Source organism: Xyrauchen texanus, chromosome 30 (genome assembly GCF_025860055.1).
Source record: "Xyrauchen texanus isolate HMW12.3.18 chromosome 30, RBS_HiC_50CHRs, whole genome shotgun sequence".
In the NCBI taxonomy this organism is placed as follows: domain Eukaryota; kingdom Metazoa; phylum Chordata; class Actinopteri; order Cypriniformes; family Catostomidae; genus Xyrauchen; species Xyrauchen texanus.
The window spans coordinates 574,420-597,605 of record NC_068305.1 but is presented as its reverse complement, the minus strand read 5'-3'; the positions used below and the strand labels follow the sequence as shown (position 1 = coordinate 597,605).

Genomic DNA, 23,186 nt, shown 5'->3' with positions numbered 1-23,186 from the left:
CTGGGATGGGTGTTTTTCAGCTATCCAATGAAAGTAGTGGCAAATTGTGTAAAGCAGTTGAAAAATGCCGATTCTGGTTTGAAAACACGTACTTTTTGATCTGCAGAGACACAATCTTGATGATTTTGCAAATAAATGAATACAAATAACAATCTTTCAGGGCACAATGGTCCTGTAACCCCCCTAGGCAATAAAGGTTCACGTTTATACATTACTTGATGGGGATCTTTGCCCCAGTATTGGCACAAGGCCTAACAATATTGTTTTGAAGGATAACAACATGCTTGAGAAATTTCAGTCAGGTTTTAGAGAAAATCACAGTACAGAACTGCCCTTGTTAGGGTGACCAATGATTTATTGATAGCGGAGGATGCTGGAGAATGTTCTGTTCAGTGTTGTGGGATTTAACCGCAGCGTTTGATACAGTTGATCATTCAGTGTTAATTGACACGTTGAACAGATGCGTGGACATTTCTGGGGTGTCTTTAGACTGTTTTGTTTCCTGTATGTCGAACAGGAAGTTTGAGGTGAGATGTCCTCCTCTTCAACAATAAATTGTGGTGTTCCGCAAGGATCCCTGTAAGGGCCAATATTGTTTTCTCTATATATGTTACAATCTTGGTTCTGTGATTCAAAAATACAACATATATTTTCATTATTATGCAGATGATCTACAGTTATCCTTGTCATTGAATCCCAATGATCTATATAGTTTAAATGTTCTTCAAAAGTGTATAACAGATATAAAATATTGAATGGCGTGTCATTTTCTGCAGTTAAATTCTGATCAATAGGTTGTAATAATCAGTCATGGTTTTAAAGAAAAAGTCAGATTGAGTCAGAACTTAATAAAATGGTCCCAAATATTCAGCAGGTGGTGAGAAATTTGGGCATCTACTTTTAAATATAAATTTTCAACCCAGTCTCATGAAAATTCATGCATATTTTACAAGTTGGCTATTTGATATGATTTTGTGTGATTTCGTTCATATAAATTTGTACGATTTCATCACATGCAAATGCCCGGATGTCTAATGTGGAAGTTAGCGTGAGTTCTGTGCACGAGGCATTAAGGACATGCTTATTAATATTATGCCCTTAACCAAACCCTTATCTAAACCTAACAGATCAGTACAGTGTGTAAACATGACAAGAAGCTGTTGTGTGAGACAGAAACAAGTAATTGTCGCGTATTAGATGGAAACAATGTCCAGTGACGCCATTGGCTGTTGTGAAAATCGTACAAATCCATACAATGCAGTCATACAATATCATACAAATTAGCCAAATTTAGTTGATATGTAAGACGTACGTAAGAGTAGTCACGTAAAAAGGGGTGAAAGTTCAGTAACCACCTGTGTGTCGTCTGATTTATAATTAATAAAATAAATCACAATAATACATGGTGTCAGAAGTTGTAATTGCAAGATGCACTCTCAACAAAATCAAAAATGGAAATCAAAACGGCTTTATACAGGGGTGTCAGGGATTCCATAATGTCAGGAGAGTACTTAATGTTTTACATTCTAGGAAGGGGTCATCGGACACTGCAATCCTGTCTCTGGATGCAGAGAAGGCCTTTGACAGAGTGGAGTGGCCTTACCTCTTTGAAGTGTTAACTCGCTTTGGGTGTGGGAAACCAGAAGTTTTTATTAAGGCTCAGATACAGACTGTGAACACCAGGTTTAAGCTACTACAATATAACTGGCTAATGAGAACATATATTACCCCAGCAAAGTTACATAAGTTTAATAGGGTAAACCCAGATCTATGCTACAAGTGTAATGACTCCAAAGGGACTCTGTTTCACTGTTTGTGGGAATGTAATTAAATGAAAGACTTCTGGAAAGAGGTAGCACAAATTATATTTCAAATAATGTCGGTTAACCCGCCTCTCCATCCCAACGTATTCATCCTGGGGCTATAGCCTTCTGATCCTAACTTAAAAAAAGAGATAAAAGTACTTTTGGATATGTGCCTACTACAAGCCAAACGGTTGATTTCTCTCACTTGGAAAGATGTGAATAGGCCGAGTATTGGTCGGTGGCTTAGAGAAATGTCTTCTGGTCTAACAATGGAAAGAATAACATATATGGTTAAAGATAGACAAGACACTTTCAAAATAATGTGGACGATATATCGACTGGCAAATGAAGGGAATCCTGAGTAATTTAGTCATTTTCATGCGGGAGAGGGATATTAGTAGGGGACAATGACATTGTGTGACTGGATATAGGCTCCAGATAAATTCTATAAAAGGGGATCAGACAAGATGAAAGGTAATCCTGTCTGTATTTACTCTATATCATTTGTGTTTTTGTTCTATTTTATATAAGGGTTTTTTGTTTATTTACATTTGTATATTGTATACATAATTTTATTTATATTTAACATGTAATTTTATTTTTAATCTGCTGATGTGATTTATGTCAGTAACTTGGTTTTCATATCTATTATTTATCAGGGCTTGTCTACATTTATGTATGTTTTGGTTGTAATTGCTTCGAAAGAAGAATGCCACAGCTACAACCACCCTCGAGCTTATGTCTTCAAGGACATCTGGAAGATTTGGATACAAAAACTCGACCTGTTCCTGACGGCAAGCGGCATTGCGGAGAAGTAAAAAAAAGCAGTGTGCCACATTTCAACACGTCGCGGGTGAGGAGGCAATTCAAGTTTGCAATACTTTTGAATTTCAAGATGGTGAGAGAGACAAAATCGACGTTCTCAAACAAAAGTACAAAGACTATTGTGAACCGAGAAAAAAACGACCTTACATCCATCACGTATCCTTCACGAGGGCTCAAAGACCGTCAGAGAATATTGATGCCTACGTCACAGACCTAAAGAACAAGGCAGAAGACTGTGAGTTCGGAGAACTGCATGATTCATTAATCAGAGACAGAATAGTTTGTGGCATAAGAGATTGACACAGTAAGAGCAGATTACTTTGAGGGGCAGACCTCACATTAGCAAAAGCTGTGGACATTTGTCGAGCTAACGAAATCACGTCTAACCAAGTAAAAGTGCTAAACGAAGAAGTAGACATGCACAATGACTTGAGTGACAACACAAAATGCAGCAGATGTGGTTCTAAACATGAGCAGAGAAAATGTCCTGCCTACGGACAAACGTTCAGACTGTGCAATAAAAAGAATCATTTTGCAAAAATGTGCAGAAATGAAATATGTTCTTTGCATGGTAGAAGTGCAGAGAAATAAAGTGAAAAGTATACAAGCTGTCACAACAGAGATAGAAAAAGATAAGGAGAAATGGTCAAAAATAATCAATATAAGAGGCAAGCAAGTCACATTGAAGATGGACACTGGAGCAGAATGTTCTCTCATTAAAGACTTTCAATTCGTTGGGCACAACGGAGAAGCTGAATAAATCGAGACATATCCAGCTGCAGACCCGCAGCACCACCAGTTTCAGAACCCCAGTTTCAGAACCCCAGCGCCAGAACCTGAAGTGAGGGGCGGAGTTATTGACAATGAGACAAGCATGGCGGAGAGCATGGTGAGTTGTGTAACGTTTTTGACATCATGTTGTGAAAAATTATCGCATATATTAAGTTCAGCGTTTATCTGCTAAATATTTAATTTGTGCATAACTTTATCATCTTAATGAAGCTTGAATATGTTGTCATACTTTACTGTATTAAAAAAAAAATTCTACGAATGGTTTGATACATTTTTGCGTGTTGTAAATGAGCCTTGCGGTGACGTTTTGAAGACATCTTGTGAAGGTGTTAAAGTGTTTGTTCCACGTTCCTCTGTTATATGCATTGTTTGTAGGGGTTTGAGGGGTTTTTTTTACGTTGAGATTATTGTGTGGTGCTTTCATCTCTTGTAGAGACATTTCGAATGAATGAAGACCACAAGGAAAAGGCCCGCAACAATCTCCTGGAACAGTCAGAAGCTTCCAGAGAGCCCTTTCTATTTCATTTTGTGTTCAGGGATGACATGGAGTTATTTTAGCAAGAATGTAAGGACAAAATGGGCCTGAGAGTGAATTCCTCATTTGATACATTTTAAGTTTAATTTATACAGGATTGTCATGATTTAATGGGCCTAGGGGTGAATTGGTCATTTGTTGTATATATTTTTATTGTTTCTTTTAAAATTATGCTGAATTTTCTCTCTTTTTAGTTTTTTGACATGTTTTATTTTACATAAAGAAAAATGCATGCTGCACATGTTCTTGTGAAATAAAGTATATTTTATATAAAATGCCCATAAGTTTCAAGCATTTTTTTTCACCATCATGATCAGGAAGTAACTGTCATAATACAATGAAACGGATAACTATATACAATTATATTACACAAGATCAATGTTTTAAAATGCTTATTGTACAGTACCTTAAAGAATCATTATAACATACGTATAAAGTATGATGTTTCATTTGTAATAAAAGCAAAGTACTCTCCAAAACTTTAGGTGGCGCTACTCGGTTTCGAACGTAAGCTCCGCCCCTCACTTCAGGTTCTGGCGCTGGGGTTCTGAAACTGCCGTTCTGAAACTGGTGGTGCTGCGGGTCTGCAGCTGGATACTATTGAATAAATCCACCTGCAAGTTGCTTACGTTATCTGGACACCAGATGTCGCCATTGGGGCAGAAACAGTTAACATGTGAGTACAAAGGTCAAAAATACAAAACTCAGTTCCAGATCATAGAAAGAGATGCTTCTGCAATACTAGGAAGAGATACTTGTCAAGCTTTAGGAATGATAAATAGAATACATGAAGTGTCTGTTGATGATGACATTCTGAAACAGTCTGAAGATCTGTTCACTGGTCTAGGATGCATGCCTGGATACCATCGCTGTCAAGAGGATCCGTCAGTAAAGCCTGTTGTACATGCTGCATGAAACGTTCCTGTCGCACTAAAAGAAAGAATAACTGAAGAACTGCACAGGATGGAGGATTCAAATGTTATTGCGAGACAAACAGAGCCAACTGAGTGGGTGAGTAGCATGGTGACAATTGTCATGCCAGATAAAATTAGCATATGTCTCGACCCACAGGATTTGAACGAGGCAATTAAACGTGAGCACTACCCACTGCTCACGATAGAAGAAGTCTTGTCAAACGCCAAAGTATTCTCTGTGCTTGATGCCAACCAAGGGTTCTGGCAGATAAAATTGGACGAGGAAAGCTCCAAATTGTGTACATTCAACACGTCCATAAGAAGATGCAGATTCCTACACTTGCCTTTCGGAATATCGTCAGCATCTAAAGTATTCCAAAGAGCTGTAGCACAAATGATTGAAGATCTGGATGGTGTGATAAACATTGGGGATGATCTGCTGGTATGGGGCAAAACAATAAAGAGCATGACACCAGACTGATAAAACTCCTTGAAAGGGCAAGTGAGTACAACCTCTCAAGCTGAACAAAAAGAAATGTCAGATCAGAACTTTGCAGATCAAGTATATCGGTCATGTTCTGTCAGCAGAAGGGCTGAAACCAGATGAAGAGAAGGTGAGAGCTGCAGTTCAATTACCTCCACCAGAAGACAAACAAGCTCTTCAAAGATTTCTGGGTAGTTGCTGTATCTTGCCAAATTTATTCCCAACTTTTCAGAAGTAAGTGCTGTGTGTGTGTGTGTGTGTGTGTGTGTGTGTTATTACTATCAATACCAGAAAAACAGCTTATAACTCATACATATCACATTTTTTTACATTTATATATTTAAGTGATGAATAGGTTTAGGGGATAGAAAATACAGTTTGTACAGTATAAAAGTCATTATGGAAATTCCCCATAAAACATGGAAAACCAACATTGAGTGTGTGTGTGTGTGTGTGTGTGTGTGTGTGGACCCCAGAAAGTAGCAGTGGCCACCCCAAAACTGTAGTTCCGCCACTGCATCTGGGCATGGTGAAATGCAAGGAAAGAGCAAGACACGTCATTTATTGGCCAGGAATGTCAGCTCAAATTGAGAAAATAGTGTCTCAATGTGCCATATGTAACAATCATCAAAACAGTCCCTCAAGAGAACCACTCATACCTCACACATTGCCAGGAAGACCATGGGCAAAGGTCGGTACTGATTTGTTTCACCAGATTGGTTCAGAATATTTGCTGTGTGTAGACAAATTCTCCAAATTTCCAAAAATTTCTAAGCTGAGTGACACTACGAGCAGAGGAGTAATAACTGCATTGAAATCACTGCTTGCCAGACATGGTATACCAGCTGTGGTAATCTCAGATAATGGTCTACGATATGCCAGTCACTAATTCAAATGTTTTGCAGAAAACTGGAAATTCGAGCGCAACACGTCTAGTTCGGGATATGCTCAGTCTCATGGACAAGCAGAAAGAACAGTCCAGACCATCAAGAAAATGCTCACAAAGTCTCAATGTGAGAATGGAGATCCATATGTTGCATTGATGGAATATCACAATACTCCACTAGATGGTGTTGGAATGTCACCGGCACAAATTTGAATGGGGAGAAGGTTGAAAACAAAACTGACAACTTCCACTGCATTGTTGACTCCAAAAGGAAGTGGACAAATAAAAAAAAAAAAGCTCAAAAACAGGCAGTCAAAGCAGAAATGTTATTATGACAGAAACACCAAACAATTGCCAGACATATCCCCAGGGGACAAAGTGAGGATACAGCAAGGACAAATTTGGAAACCTGCAACAGTTCTGAAGAAGCATGAGTTGCCAAGATCACATGTTCTTCGCACACCTGATGGAAAGGTTTACAGAAGAAACAGAAAGCATCTGTTAAAGACAAAAGACAAAAGAACAAGAGTTTACATCAACACATGAACAAACTGACAAACACAAATGCAATGCTACAGGAAGAAATGAATCCAGACTTACCTGTTGTGGTGAAGCACACACGTCAAAATGGTTCACCTGAAAGACAGTTATCACCACAAGATTTGGAAGAGAAGTTCAAATGCCATCAAGATTCAAAGACTATAACATGTGCTAGAATAGTTATTGATTTAAAGGCCTCAAAGTAAATGCTAAATGATATAATTAAGTAATAGATCTAATGTTTGGTGATTACATTGTTGACTGTTGTTAGACAAATGTTAAGGTCCTGAATTGTTTAAAAAAAATAAAATAAAAAGGGGATGTAATGTATTCTAGTTTAATACGTGATACGTAAGATGTATGTAAGAGGAGTCACGTGAAAAGGGGGACCGGACAAAAGCATGTCAGTTGAGTAACCACCTGTGTGTCGTCTGATTTATTATTAATCAAATAAAACACAATAATACAGTGAGTTCAGTCTTGCTTTTATCAGTTAAGGAACATTTCTAAGGTGAGACAGGTTTTGAAGTATGGTGAGGTGGGAGATACACAACACAGCAGTGTTCAAGACAGCTGAATTAAAGAATAGTGTCTCTGTAAAACAGAGTTTTATGGCTTTAGAGAAGCTTCCTCGTGCTTTTATTTAGTCCCGCCATGTTTATAGTAATAAGCTAAACTTTTGACATGGTCTTTTAATCATATTACTTCATTTTTAGCTTTTTTGCATTGTTACCATTTATTTACCATTGGTTAATTGTATTGTTGATTTGAAGATTTTATTAATTACAATTAAAGCATTACATGGTTTGACACTGTTATTAGCACACCAATCTCTCCCTCACCATCAGAGTTTTAATCACGCGCACCTGCAGATTATCACCTCATGAAGACTTAAACCTCACTCTCACACTCTGTCAGCATCTAGCCTTAGTGTAAGGTAACTTCCCCTCTTGCTCAGCCACATAGAAAACAGCTTCTCTATTTGTTACTTTGTCAGCGAACTGTTTTGTGGATACAAGAGGAGTGACTGTGAATTCTGTGATTACGGCATATCTACTCACCTATGTTAATCTCACCAGTCTTTCTACAAACTGTTCTGGATATACAGAGCATCCGGAAAGTATTCCCAGCGCATCACTTTTTCCACATTTTATGTTACAGCCTTATTCCAAAATTTATTAAATTCATTATTTTCCTAAAAATTTCAAGTTTGCTTGAAATACAAAATGAAAAAAAAAAATAAAAATCACATGTACATAAGTATTCACACCCTTTGCCATGACACTCAAAATTGAGCTCAGGTGCTTCCTGTTTCCACTGATCATCCTTGAGATGTTTCTACAACTTGGTTGGAGTCCACCTGTGGTAAATTCAGTTGATTGGACATGATTTGGAAAGGAACACACAAGTCTATATAAGGTCCCACAGTTAACAGTGAATGTCAGAGCACAAACCAAACCAAGCCATGAAGTCCAAGGAATTGTCTGTAGACCTCCGAGACAGGATTGTATTGAGGCACTGATCTGGGGAAGGGTACAGAAATATTTTTGCAACATTGAAGGTCACAGTGAACACAGTGGCCTCCATCATCCATAAATGGAAGAAGTTTGGAACCACCAGGACTCTTCCTAGAGCTGGCCGCCTGGCCAAACTGAGCGATCGGGGGAGAAGGGCCTTAGTCAGGGTGGTGACCAAGAATACAATTCTCACTCTGACAGAGCCCCAGCATTTCTCTGTGGAGAGAGAGGAGAACCTTCCAGAAGAACAACCATCTCTGCAGTACTCCACCAATCAGGCCTGTATGGTAGAGTGGCCAGACGGAAGCCACTCCTCAGTAAAAGGCACATGACAGCCTGCCTGGAGTTTGCCAAAAGTCACCTGAAGGACTCTCAGTCCATGAGAAACAAAATTCTCTGGTCTGATGAAACAAAGATTGAACTCTTTGGCCTGAATGGCAAGCATCATGTTTGGAGGAAACCAGGCACCGCTCATCACCTGGCCAATACCATCCCTACACTGAAGCATGGTGGTGGCAGCATCATGCTGTTGGGATTTTTTTCAGCGGCAGGAACTGGGAGACTAGTCAGGATCGAGGGAAAGATGAATGCAGCAATGTACAGAGACATCCTTGATGAAAACCTGCTCCAGAGTGCTCTGGACCTCAGACTGGGGCGAAGGTTCATCTTCCAACAGGACAATGACCCTAAGCACACAGCCAATATAACAATGGATTGGCTATGGGACAACTCTGTGAATGTCCTTGAGTGGCCCAGCCAGAGTCCAGACTTGAACCCGATTGAACATCTCTGGAGAGATCTGAAAATGGCTGTGCACCGATGCTCCCCATCCAACCTGATGGAGCTTGAGAGGTCCTGCAAAGAAGAATGGGAGAAACTGCCCAAAAACAGGTGTGCCAAGCTTGTAGCATCATACACAAAAAGACTTGAGGCTGTAATTGATGCCAAAGATGCTTCAACAAAGTTTTGAGCAAAGGGTGTGAATACTTATATAACATATGATTTTTTTTTATTTTTTTTTTTAAGGAAAATAATTAATTTCATCAATTTTGGAATAAGGCTGTAACATAACAAATGTGGAAAAAGGGAAGCGCTGGGAATACTTTCCGGATGGACTGTACATAACAAGTGACTCTGCGTTTCTTCTCACCTGTGCTTATCTCTCCTTTTTGTCTATGATCTGCTCCAGACACACAAAATAATTGACTTTGTGAAATCTACATGCCTCTCTGAATGCTCAGGAAATGTGACTTTGTAAACTCTGAAAAAACTTTGTAGATATACGCACCAACTCCTCTGTTCATGCACGTGACTCACCTGTGATCCTGCCTGATGTTAAAGTTAGGTTGTGAGCACATGTTGATTTGGAAATTTACCACATTTGGATTTGTGCCTTCTGCCTTGGCTCTCTGATAGTGTTTTGCCCAAGGACACTTCGGCATGAGGAGTTGTGTGGGCCTAGAATCGAACAGTCAACCCTGCAATTAGCAGCCGACCCACTCTACCATCTGAGACACTGCCCCATATTAGATCTGCTGGATCTGTTTTTAAGTCTAATTTGTATAAATGTGCTTTTTCTTCGTTGTGTGTGTGTGTGTGTGTGTCGTGTGCATGCATGTGTATACTGATGTGTGTATATACACACATCAGTATACACATGCATGCAATATTTTTTTTTCTCCCCAATTTGTAGGTCATCGTGGTGGCACGGTTACTCACCTCAATCCAGGTGGCGGAGGACAAGTCTCACTTGCCTCCGCTTCTGAGACCGTCAATTTGTGCATCTGATCACGACTCGTTGTGCATGACACCGCGGAGACTCACAGCATGTGGAGACTCATGCTACTCTCCACGATCCACACACAACTCACCACACGCCCCATTGAGAGAACCACTAATCACCACCACGAGGAGGTTACCCCATGTGACTCTACCCTCCCTAGCAACCGGCCCAATTTGGTTGCTTAGGAGACCTGACTGGAGTCACTCAGCACGCCGTGGATGCAAACTCATGACTCCAGGTGGTGATAGTCAGCGTCAATACTCGCTGATATACACAGACCCCTCTTGTGCTTTCATTTTATGTTTTGTGAAGCACTTTGTGCTTGTTTCACTAAATGTGTTTTATACTTTGTGCTGGATTGCTGAAAGGTGCTATGTAAAGAAGTTATTATTATTAATAATAAAAAGTGGTGTGGCATTACAATAGTAGTACCATGTGATTCCCATATTCACATTCCTCAAACATTTTGATGCAAAGGACTCCAAATATGATGATTTCCTTGCAAGGGACCCCCTTCCAAAAATAGCTATATATTTTCATGTATGAAGGCCCATTTATATGTTCGAAAAATAGTTCATGTGATTATAAAGACAACACGTTTGCAAAAAATTCATTTCTATTGGTATTAAAAAATATATATATTGGAAAAAACAAATTCCTCTGAAATGTTCCTACCCCTAGCGGGCCCCTGGGGGTCCTCGAATCCCAGTTTGATAATCCCTGTTCTCAGGCACTTAAAACAATATCATGTTTTAACTGTGATACATCTCATAAAATTAAATAAAAAAATGGTATCATTGACCATGTCTAAAAAAACATTTTTATCAGAAAGATAACAAATGAAAGAACTTGAGTCTGGTGTTAAAGGCAATAATGGTTGCACTTTATTTGACAGTAGGTGCACTTACTGAAGACAGTTCTGAGTGATGTTAGGGAACTACATGTACGTTATATAGGTTAAGGTTAGGACCTAGTAATTACTGTAGTTCTTGTAATTATATAGTACATAAATATAGAACGTTACTGTAAAATAAAGTGCTACCACAATAATTGTAAAATTACAAACAAACGTTTATACATTGAATGAAAAATGCTCAGCAAACAATCTTTTACATATAAGTGGTAGGATACCTTCTGTTCATAAACAGATAAGTGATCATCAGTTCTCAGATTATGTGACAAACGACAAATGAAAAAAGTTCATTGTTAAGCATCGAGTTTATTCATTCAAAGCATGTTTGTGTGGGCAGCTAACACAAACATTCACAGAGAATTATCCTTGAAAACCAGTGACAATCGAAATGAGCATAGAGTCCAGAGTCCTGGTGCGGATCTGAACGTGAGATATCTGCAGCACGTGTGAGTGGGAGATGAACACCGCTTTACAGCTTCATCAGATCAGACATGTGAACTATTGCAAAACTTGTTCTCCAAATGTAGACCCAGCTCTGCTTTACTGGTGTTTTACAGTGTTCTTAGATTTCAAATTGTTCAAGCGGACATTTCTGAACTCTTGATTGGATGAGCTGCGTTCAGGGATACGGTTGAATTCTGATTAATTGCATTGTTTAGTAATGCACCAAACTGCTGTCACATGGCAGCTCCAAACAGCCAACAGTTAGGCTAATGTTTCTTGGTGCAAGATTAGTTTATTCCAATTATTTATATTAGTAAATGCAACTTATCATATTGCTGTAATAAATAAACATTTATTTGACACTACCAGCTGACTGCATTATCCCTTTCTAAGCCATTCGAGGCTGTGCGATTTGACCATGATCAGTGTTGGGTGTAATCTGATTAAAGTAATTAGTGACTGTAAGCAAATTACTTTTACAGTCAACACGTAGTGTAACACATTTATCAAATTACGTTCAATGACTTTCAATGAAGTTCCTTAATTGAACGTACATTCCTTAGGTTACACATTAATAGAATATTATGTAGAATACATTTATGAATTTTGTTCATGCGGTTCTGTCAGAAGACGTGTGGCCACAAACAAAGGAGAAATGTGGTGCCGAGCGTGTGACAATGAATAAGTAGGAACTATAGATAGATTTCACATCGTTGAGCGGAAAAACTATTTTCTGTGAAAAATGTTTCAGAAAGTAACTTTAAAGTAATGAGTGATGTGATTACATTTTTTGCTGAAGTAATGGTAAAGTAATCTGATTACAGTTTTACAGAGCTATTTGTAGTGGCCTTTTTTTTGTTTTTTTTATAACTTCCCCAACACTGACCCTGAGTGACTTCTCACTGTGCTTAAGAGCATTGCCATGATAAATCAACTGTAACGCATGGCCTCTCGTGGCTTATTGCTTTAGAACTCTCATCTGAAATGATCAAATGTAAAGTTGTGTCACACGTGGTTTATCTGCCTGGGCAGCACATGCTTTTGCTGAAAACACAAGCCATTACTGTTAACGTTGATATGTAGAGCAAAGAGAGTCCTACACATTGTGTACAGTAGCAGTGAATTATGCTTTAATAACAGGCTGGATTCAGCACAACAGCCAACCCGAGTATTCAGTTTATAATAAGCAGAGATGCATGAAGAAAACAATCCAATTGAATGTAATACTGAAGTCATCACAACAAATGTGCACCTGCGTGTCAAAGACAAAAAAATTAAATCACACTGCATTCACACAATCCTCAAAATGCCGGCATGAAAATATCAACACAAAGCCCTATTCCACGTTATCCCTTTTTAAATAAAATAATCTGCTCTCTACATCCACCTTTCACAACAGTCAGACTGTCACAGGTATGGAAATAGAGCATTTATACAGACTCTCTCCTGGGTGAAGTCCAGATGGATGTGGATGTGTGTGTATCGATGTGGGGTGTGATGAGTATTGCCAGATCATCCTTTCAAAGTTCATCCCTGTAAAAAACAACAACAAAAAACAACAGAGATATTAATCTGAATTCATGCAATGCATAACACATAAGATTTTGAAGCAACACATGTAATCACTGCTACTAAACTAGCATACATGTAACTTTGTGTCATTTTGGTCCTTAATGTAATATCTTTTGGTCTTAAAGGAATAGTTCAGCCAAAAATGAAAATTCATCATTTACTCACCCTCATGTCATCCCAGATGTGTGTGACTTACTTTCTTCTGCAGAACACAAATGAAGATTTTTAGAAGAATATTTCAGATCTGTAGGTCCATATAATGCAAATGAATGGTGACCAGAACTTTATAGCTCCATAAAGCACATAAAGACAGCATAAAAGTAATCCATAAAACTCCAGTGGTTTAATTCATGTCTTCTGAAGTGATCCAATCATGGCACAGGTAGATTTTTGCCCATTGCGCCAATTTTGCATGGCATGTTGAATGAATGACTCTTTAAGGTTTGACATCAAAAGTAAAGAATAACGCAGTTATTTCAAATGTCACGTAAATGCAAATTTCTTGCTTTGTCGGATTTTCTAAATAAGTTGATTTTTGGGAGTAATCAGCATTGATTAAAACATTGGAGTCTTATGAATTTTCTTTTATGCTTCCTTTGTGTTTTTTGGAGCTTTAAAGATGAAAGATTTGGCACCCATTCACTTGAAAGCTGAAATATTCTTCTAAAAATCTTCATTTGTGTTCTGCACAAGAAAGAAAGTGACACAAATCTCTGATGTTCTGATGTTTATTGTAATTGTATATGTCTCTATGTTGCTCGGATCTGCACGCAAGACTTTCACCCACTGTTGCAGTTGCGTTTATGGTTGAGTGACAATAAAGTGATTTGATTTGACTATCCCTTTTAGAGCTGTCGATCAAATATATTTCTGAAGTTTTGCAACCCTATGAGCTTTAGTTCTCTAACTGAATGTTTTTACTAAGGGTTTGTTGAAACATCGTTTTATGGGGATGTGAGGAGTTGCATGTGACAGAGCACCAGTAATTATGATGACAGTACATTTTAACTGGTTGCATAAAGTACCTTGTAAAGAAAAAAACTCTGAACCCCCCCCCACTCGTTTTAAAAGCGAGATGATTTTACTCGTGGACAGAACCCAGAACCTTTACACAAAATTTCAAACCACATACAAATGCGGATTGAAACTTTTTTTTTGTGTGTAAATAAATAAATAAATGAAGATTTCTTGTGGCTTATTTGCTATTCTGACTACAAACAGCAAAACACATCAAAGTCATACATGTCTTAAAATCTCATTTAGACAGCCAGTGTAAACAGAGCAATAATGTCATGTGTAAACAGGTTTTCATGAGTTGTTCATGCTTTCACATGTCATTGTTCAGATTATGAAAAAACAGCAAATTCATGCCCATTCCAGCAGTAGTGCAAACTAGCAATTTCTAAACCAAAACATATGGTTTTAGTCAAATCAGGCATGCTGGTGGGTTAAGTCGCAAATATATGCAGCTGTTTATCATGGCATGGAGCAGCAAAAAGATGACAATCGGCAAACACAGCCTCTGTCTGCTGCAGACCACACCGCTTCACCTGTGCCCTAGAAGAAAGAGGAGACAGAGGACAGATAGGAAGTCACTTCCACCTGGACCACTGCTTGTCTTTGTCTGTTAAAGGCACATAAATCACGCCCATCAGTGGCTTCATTTTGGTGCTGCCATCCTCCAGTTTGTCATACTGCTCCAACATCTGGTTTCCTCCTGCTGGCCCGACTGGCAGAATCAGACGCCCACCCGGCTTCAGCTGGTCCAACAACTATAAAACAAACACACACATACAATATGGCAAAGCACTGGTTTAAACACAAAAAGACCTCACAAAAGAACACTGTTGTATTTATTATAGCTTAAATGGTGCACTCTGCTATTTTTGTCCTCATTAAAACATTTACCCTTAAAGAAATGAATAGCACTTATGAATTAATTCCATTGTATGTGCCTTATTGTTACCCCATTTAATTTTTTACTCTTAAAACAGAGGCACAAGTCAAATTATTTATGAGCATGTGGTAATCAACATTATGCCACAAATGCTGTTAATAAAACTTCATAATTGTGAAGAAATATATGGTATTGATCCTGTAATATTCTTTAAAGGACACATCTTATCCAGCAAGTCACCAATCTGTACATGTGTTTTAAGGGAAACGTACTGCTTGTGGCACGGTGGGAGCTGCAGCGCCGACATGTATGGCGTCAAAGGGCGCTTCCTCTGTATGGCCCATTCTTCCATCTCCAACTGGAAGCACACAACATTATAATACGCCTGAGCCCATTTCACTACTCTGTCTTTATTATTAATGGTGCGTTCATGTTGTGTCAGGATTTACGAGCATTATACTCGGAGCGGATCACGTCCTGGGATTTCCAAGTTACCCGTTTCTATGACAACACTCATAATGCCAAAATGGCTTTGATGTTGATAAAAACTAAATATTTATAAATACATACATTTAATAAATTAACCACTATATGTAGTTGTGAAATATTTAAGAACCAAAAAAGTGCTTCAGTTAACAACGGCAAAATAAAATGGCATATCAAACTGAAATATGTGTAAACTACTTTTAATTGTTGAGGTCATTTTGGTTCTTTTTACATGACCCTGCGACTTTCAAGTGCTTTCATTGAATTATGGGCTTACAAATTGTAATTACTGTAATTCTGACATAACGTGAATGCATCATGAAGGTATTGTGAGTTACTTTTAAAAGCACACAGATTTTACTCTATTAATGTTTTATTCTTTAAAATTTCAGAATGGATTTAAATATGGTCAAATGTATTAAAAGAAATGAGTTCATTGTCAAAAAATACATTAAACATAAATTGTAGAAATGCAGAAATTAGTAACTGTTGATATTAAGTATCTCATGAAAATGAAGATTGAGTGTCAAGACATCTCACAAATACACACAACAATCCACAATTTGGAATTCACAAATATAAGCTATACAATGATTTATTTGCTCGCAGTCCAGTCCATGAATGCACACATAAATGCTTTTTTCATGGCTATTCTGCCTCGAGGATGCCCATAAATGTGCCTTTGCATTTGTGGATAGTTTTGAAACTCCTGTTCCATGGCCTTAATTAAAAATATGATCAAACTAATCTCCAATGTATGTGGATTGGCCTTCTTCCTCTTCCTTTTAACAGCCAAAATGATTCATTAAAGCCACCTGCTGTTATCTTAGACCAGAGACATCAGTCTGGATCCTCAAGTTTAGAAAATTCTTTGCTTTATTTTAATTGCAAAACATCCTTAAATTCAATAAAAATACTGTTTATACTACTGTACTGTATTTCTTCCTTCTGTGGAACACAACAAATTTAGTTTGAAAAATGTCTATGATTTTTTGTCCAAACAATGAAAGTCAGTGACTTTGATTTATTGACAAAAACAAGTGAAACATCTTTCAAAATATATATATTTTTGTGTTCCACAGAAGAAAAAAGTCATACAGGTTTGAAGGCAACATGAGAGTGAGTAAATGGTGGACTCTATTTATGGCTCATTTCCCTCCAAATTAAATCTATGAGATATTTCAACCATTTTATCATCCGCCAATGAACAAAAAGTAAGTCTGATTCCTTAAGAGTGAAATTATTATTATTATTTTTTTAAATCACACACATCTCCTTAATAAGTTGCATGAATTGAGGTACCCTTTATGTCCATAACACAAACTGTGAAGGATAAGTTACTGGCTAAAGGATGGCTGTCACAATAATTAAATCTGGATGACGATTAATTGTCCCTTCTTGGGCTTTCACGATTAATTGTCATATTTCTTAAGGAGTCATTTTACCATATTTAACTTCAAATAATAAAAGGGTAATATGATTTCCTTTTAAGGATTTAAAAACGTATGAATGACGTGAAAAATAATGTTTTAAATATAAAAATATTTCAAATGTCTCTTTTTGGTCAATTGTACATTTACACACACAAAAATATATATATATATTATTATATTTATGTTATATATCATATTATGCAATAGTAAAAAATTTCTGTCCTAATATCTTCACTTTCACACATTATTTTAATGATCTTTGATTAAACCCACAAGTCCTTACTTGTCTGAAGCAAAACCTTTGATATTTCGTTTAATCATTTCATCACACCACAGAAAAAGCGCTTTGTCTTCACTATGAAAGTTTATATTTGTTGATGTATATTTTCATCAGAACACTTGAGAAGCGCTTCACACGTTCTCCCGGACAGGAACTGATCCAGTTGACATCCGCTTGTGAATAAAATGAACCATGATCAGATGATTATTTAATTAAAACAACAGGCCTATGCCCAAGTATAATACTTAGAGCAAGGGGTTCTTCAAAATCACTACCACTAAGTGCATATGAGAAAGTGCCAGTAATTCATTTTATGCCTGATTTCAATAGTAGTATATAGCAAAAATTCTTGATAGTTTTATTTATTTGTTATTTATATTGTTTTATTTATAAAAAAAAATTAAAAGACAAAATGTATAGATTTGTAATTTTGCTTATTATCTTGGTCTTCAAATATCACATGAAAAGATTATCAGCTAATCCTATGAGCCAGAATAGCAATATCTGTGCATCCCTAATAAACTGATATATCATGAAACACAATTTAAAATACACAAAAAATTTTGTCAGAGACAAGAGGTGGGCAAGTACAACCAAACCAACCGATGAGTTTGATCCTCCCTGAAGAGATTAAACTAGGGTCGTCTTTCTTTACATTAGTTATGGATTCTTCCACTAGTTCCTTTATATGATCAATGCCAATCACCTTCCCTCTCAGACCAACCTGCAACACACACAAACACACACACACACACACACACACACACACACACACTATAATAATACAACTAAAACAATACTGAGTGCTGCGGTCACACAAAACCAAAATGAATGTATTAATTAATGAAAAATAAATATACTAAAATAAATGAGTATTTACCGTAATGCATAACCTGTCACTGAAACTGTTTATTGATCAACATTAAGATCTTTGTCTACTTCCCATAAACAAGAAATATATAAATACAAGAACAAATAGATGTAATAAATAAAACCATAATAAACGAGTAAATTCATCTAAAAATGAATTAATTCAGGACTAATATTTTTTTTTAAATGTAAAAACATAACATTGTTTATTTCGTTTGGTCCTCTACAAACACATTTACACTAAATTAAAATGTGTGATGACCGTGTTTGCATTTAATTATTCATTTGCATGTAATACTACAGAAATGTGAAAGTCTGTGTTTGCGATATGTAAATGTAATGTACCATTCTGGCGAAGCAGACAGATAGGATTCCTGAGCCTGATCCCACATCTAGAGCCTTTGCTCCCTCGTAGAGGTGATCATGGAGAAGCTCCAGCGCATATGCGTGCTGCAGCACACCAGCACGGTTCAACATATCAACATCTGCCATTACAAATGCTGCTAACTGCAAGAAATGCTCTTTTAACTTACCATATGTGGTGCACTGATTGTTGCTTGGTAACCTGTACGAAATTAATAAACGAAAAAAGACAATTAAAAAAAGAAACCATCGCCAAAGACATGATAGGCCTACATCAAGAGCATCACCAGACTAACACCATATACACCGGAAGCATCAAAGCTACACGTCACCTAAAAAAGTACACTAATAATAAACAATTGAGCCGTAAGCGCGATGCTAGGCTTGAGCAAGTGTAAAACTAAATTCTTTATTTTCAACGTGAATCCATTTGTCTAAATATGGACATTGTATGAGTGATTCTGCTTTTATTTTCTTATTTCATTTAATGGGTTTATTGTAGGGGGATGTGTTATTTTATGACTGTTGTACAGCACCTTGGTTAGCACTCATGGTGCTTTTAAGGTGCTATATAAATAAACTTGACCTTGACCTTTTGCACAAACACACAATTCCCAATAGGGTCATTCCATGTCAAGGCAACCAGAGGTCCCAGAATTTTTTCATTTTTACTAGTGAAAGGCAAACATAAATGATCATGAATCTAAAATGCCATAATTTCAATATTTATTGAGTAATTAGTTCATTCATTTTTTTTTTTTGGTGGGGGGGGGGGTGAAGTCGGAGGAAAGTATACCCAACTTTAAATTTCCCACTTCAACCTCAATTCGTTACAGTCAATCACAAGTCACAGTCACATGTCCGGTGTACATAACTTAGTCAGCTTTGCACTGGGACATCTATAAACCAACAGACTTCCAATAAAACAGAAGTCGACCGGCAGTGGATTTCGCCAAAAAAGAAAAATGATTTCTTTCTGTACAATGACGGGCACAGACAAAGAGTACTAAAATCCAAGCTGTAGTTTATTTTACAACAAAAATCCCAAAATAACAAAGAAATTAATAAATAAAAAGATTTGGTGCATAACGCGAGACTTTTAAGTATAAACTAGCCGAAATTACGAAAAAACGATCGACAACTATCACCATAGATTTTGCCGATATTGATAGTTCCAAAAAGCAACTTTCAGCACTAATTAATTGGTAAAACCGATATATCGGTCTGCCTCTAATATAAAACACACGGTAGAAAGTAGTATAGATGATATTGTGAGAATGAAATTACTTTGGATTGTGACACATACCTATAGATTGTGGCGAGTCCATATATGGATTACATCTGGAGAAATGGGCACGATCTGTAGCCAACATAACTTCATACACACGGTCCGATTTAATGATCCCATTCTCTGGACAAAAAACACATACAAATCGATAGGTTTATACCGGTGTAATAATATATGTTCATTGTAAGTGTAATGTACAAGTTATTCCAATATCAGACAGTTTTGCCTCTGCATGACAACATTTTGGAACATGGGAACAACTATCCCTTTAATCTGAAACTTGTCCGGGCGCATCTTTACACTTCTTTTTTGTCATTTAATTTAGTAAAGTTTGGCCTCTGTGAAGTCTCAACTTCTTCATATGAGTAAGTACGACAGGTTGAAGTAATGTCCGAATTAAACAATGTACACAATTAATCATGTTCTCTAAATATCAGCTGTGTCATATCTAAAAATGTAACCAGCTGAACGATCGGCTATTGTTTTGTATTACCATGGAGGATGCAGAGATCAACTAAAGAGACATGCAAGATTGTTCATGTAGACGTTTACTGTACAGTACTTCAGTCTGCATGTCTACGGCACGTTCCTGCACTAAATAATGGAAGTGCCGGAGCAACAAAAACTTTGCAGCATGCCAGCAATGTTACACCGGTATACAAAACTAACATGCTACACATGCATAGTAAATACTACGCATTTACACTTTGACACAGATGATTACTCGCAGACTGAAGGCTATACACATTTCTTTCTAAACTTTTACTTTGCACCCACCTTCACTAACTCAGACATAATAAGGGTGCATCAAGGGCAATGTTTTCTTTTTTACATTATCCCCTCCAATGTTTTCCTATCCTCCAGATTTTTTTTTATTCTTTTGATATGAAAAACTGAATTCTTTTTAAAGGCTCTGTAGCTCTGTGAAACACAATCCTAAACATTTGACCTGGTTATTTACAGCAGGCATGTGAATGCTGTAAATCAATAGTGGCATTGAGGGCCAAGACACTATCACGCACAGAGAACAGATCATTAAACACACTGATGGATGCTGATTTGGGGGGAACCTGTGAAATATAGGCAGAAACTGATGAGTCTTTTTCCCATTTTCTCACAGAAATCTGTGGAATTTTACAGAATGGATTAAACATAGTAAAACATGTTAAATGGAGCTGAATACTACAGTTGCCTTGGTACCTGAAAGCCTTTTCAACTAATTAATAATGAAAATGCAAGGGGTCGCAAGAAACATGCATTTGCATAGATTTCACCTGGGCCACGTCACTTGGAAAGTAAGCTTTCCAGAAGAAAAGTCAAGGCTTGTGAACTCCAGGCAAAGGGAAGAGCTCAGGTCAAAGAAAAAGCAGAACGCTTTGTGGTTGCTAAAATGTTTTAGCATGTTGTTATGCCATTGCTAGGTTTTCCTGGGTGGTTGCTAGGTGATTACTCACTGGCCCAAGCCAAAAAAGCCACTCACTTAAGTCTCAAAGACATTCTGGTCTCTAGATATTGCTTGAGTACCTCCTTCAGTGTAAGTCTGTTAGATATTTTTTTTTTCTGTTGCATGGTCCACAAGAGGAAAGCCAAAAGACATATTGCTTTGGAAGAATCATGTAAAGCCAGTATACATGTCTGTAGCATAAATGATGTGAAGAGTTTAATACTTGGGGTCAGGGGTTTACTTAAACCCCTGACCCTACGTATGAGCAACAGTAATAGTGATTGCTAAGGTAAGCACCACTAAATATAGATCACTGAACCCAAGAGTTGAAGCCAAGAGTTCAGGAGGATGGGTTACATGCCAGAAGATTATTATTAGTCTCCGTAGGCAATGGTCAACAATTGGATTAGTTAAAAATGCTCATATTTTTCCATATGCACCACAGACAGCCTCCACAAGTGCAGCAAAATATACACCTGTGCAAAAGGGTTCTGCGCAATTTCACTTAATGACAAGTGGTGCTGGCCTTACCATATGATATGGATGCAGAGCGATGCAATACATGTTCAATACAACATATGTCCAATGGTGACACCTGTACCACAATAAATGTGCATTAGTTACTTTTTGTAAACACTGCTGTGAAAGTTGCGTAAAACTTGCACAAATAGATACAATTCTGTAATGTAAAAAAAAGAGAGAAGCAAATACTAATTGGTTAAAATCACATTCTGATCATTTCAATGGAAATATTTTAATAGAAATCAAAGTCAATCTGAGTCTGAATAAATATAGTATTAATATCAAGGTCCTAAAAGTCCTAAACTGCAGAAGCGCACAACATTGAGTGACGTCATAACACCATGCGGGACGTCACGCCCACTAAACTCCAAGTACAAACTGAACATACGATTATCATATAATCACCACATATTTCAACAATTATAATAATATTATCTGGCGTTTCAGGAAACTTGAACCGATTTTACGCTAAATGGCGCTATTAGTGTAGTTAATACTAAAATAACACCCACAATATAATACAACACCAGTCACAACAATATAAAACAGGAAAAGAAAAAAAAATACATATTTAACTATTTAAACACGTAAAGAGAGCAGATTATTTACATGGGTTGATGAGTGATAATCGCATACTGTTCTGCTAGCAGCTAGCTAACAATAAATGAGGAGCATTGGGGCGCATTATAAAGTTTTAACCAAACCCCAGCAGTAATTATGTGTCTGTGTGAAATTCATAACACACGCGTGAACAAAAGTGACATAAAATCGCGCCGTTATAATACGCATGAGCACAGTTTCCTTCAGTTGTAACGCAATGCTAGTACACACGCGCACTTTACCTCACACACGCATAACACACACCCGTTACTCAGCACTACTGTCAATAAGCGTGTTTTGCTCTTGTAAACATGCAGAGCTGATGAAACTCACTGCGGAGGTTGTTGACGAGCTCTGCCTGACTTGCTCCTCCGGATTTCCACGCCATTATTAAACACACTCTGCGGATCAGGTAGAGTGCGGCTGTCAGCGCCGCGCCTGCGCACACCGCCCTTCCGACCACCGTTACCACTTCCAGCGCCGATACGTCACCAGACATCACCCTGTAATCATTTATTCTGTGCAGTGTTTTCCCATATGATCATATTTGTTTATCGTTTCGGTTGTTTGGGAGTTAAGGAATTTCTCAGCGCTCTAAGTAGCAGCGCGCCGCCAGTAGAAGAAGAGCACGAGCGCATTACAGTGTGACGTAAGGGATTATCGGGGTGATAATCAAGGTGACGTAAATGTTTATCGGTGTGATAATCAAGGTCATGAAAAAGTTTATCGGTGTGATCATCAAGGTGACTTAAATTTTTATCGAGTTGATAATCAAGGTGACTTAAATTTTTATCGAATTGATAATCAAGGTGACTTAAATATTTATCGAGTTGATAATCAAAGTGACTTAAATTTTTATCGAGTTGATAATCAAGGTGACTTAAATATTTATCGAGTTGATAATCAAGGTGACTTAAATATTTATCGAGTTGATAATCAAGGTGACTTAAATATTGATCGAGTTGATAATCAAGGTGACTTAAATGTTTATCG

At 37.4% G+C, this 23,186-nt stretch overlaps 1 protein-coding gene and 1 long non-coding RNA gene across 3 annotated transcripts in view; one reads left to right on the top strand and one right to left on the bottom strand.

Annotated features, from left to right (window-relative positions):
• The window catches only part of LOC127624119 (uncharacterized), a 6,335-nt gene extending 2,146 nt beyond the window's left edge, over positions 1-4,189 (top strand). Inside the window, exons 2-3 of the long non-coding RNA XR_007968119.1 lie at positions 1-3,519; positions 3,856-4,189. The exon at positions 1-3,519 is cut by the window's left edge and continues 446 nt beyond it. This is a non-coding gene — a long non-coding RNA (uncharacterized LOC127624119). The remainder of the gene's footprint in view (positions 3,520-3,855) is intronic.
• A 6,755-nt stretch (positions 4,190-10,944) lies between these two features.
• LOC127624118 (protein-L-isoaspartate(D-aspartate) O-methyltransferase-like) lies at positions 10,945-22,793 on the bottom strand. Of its 2 annotated transcripts, none has more exons than XM_052098788.1 (8): positions 22,527-22,793; positions 19,646-19,750; positions 18,510-18,541; positions 18,322-18,426; positions 17,710-17,830; positions 15,180-15,265; positions 14,561-14,782; positions 10,945-12,971 (listed from the first exon to the last, which is right to left on the bottom strand). In XM_052098788.1, exons 1-7 carry the CDS (start codon positions 22,690-22,692, stop codon positions 14,603-14,605), a joined length of 795 nt encoding a protein of 264 aa, XP_051954748.1. In that variant the 5' UTR covers positions 22,693-22,793; the 3' UTR covers positions 10,945-12,971; positions 14,561-14,602. The 2 variants fall into 2 exon arrangements, with proteins under 2 accessions (XP_051954748.1, XP_051954747.1); XM_052098787.1 differs by having other exon boundaries at positions 10,946-12,971; positions 14,613-14,782; positions 22,527-22,791.
• Positions 22,794-23,186: the final 393 nt, after the last annotated feature.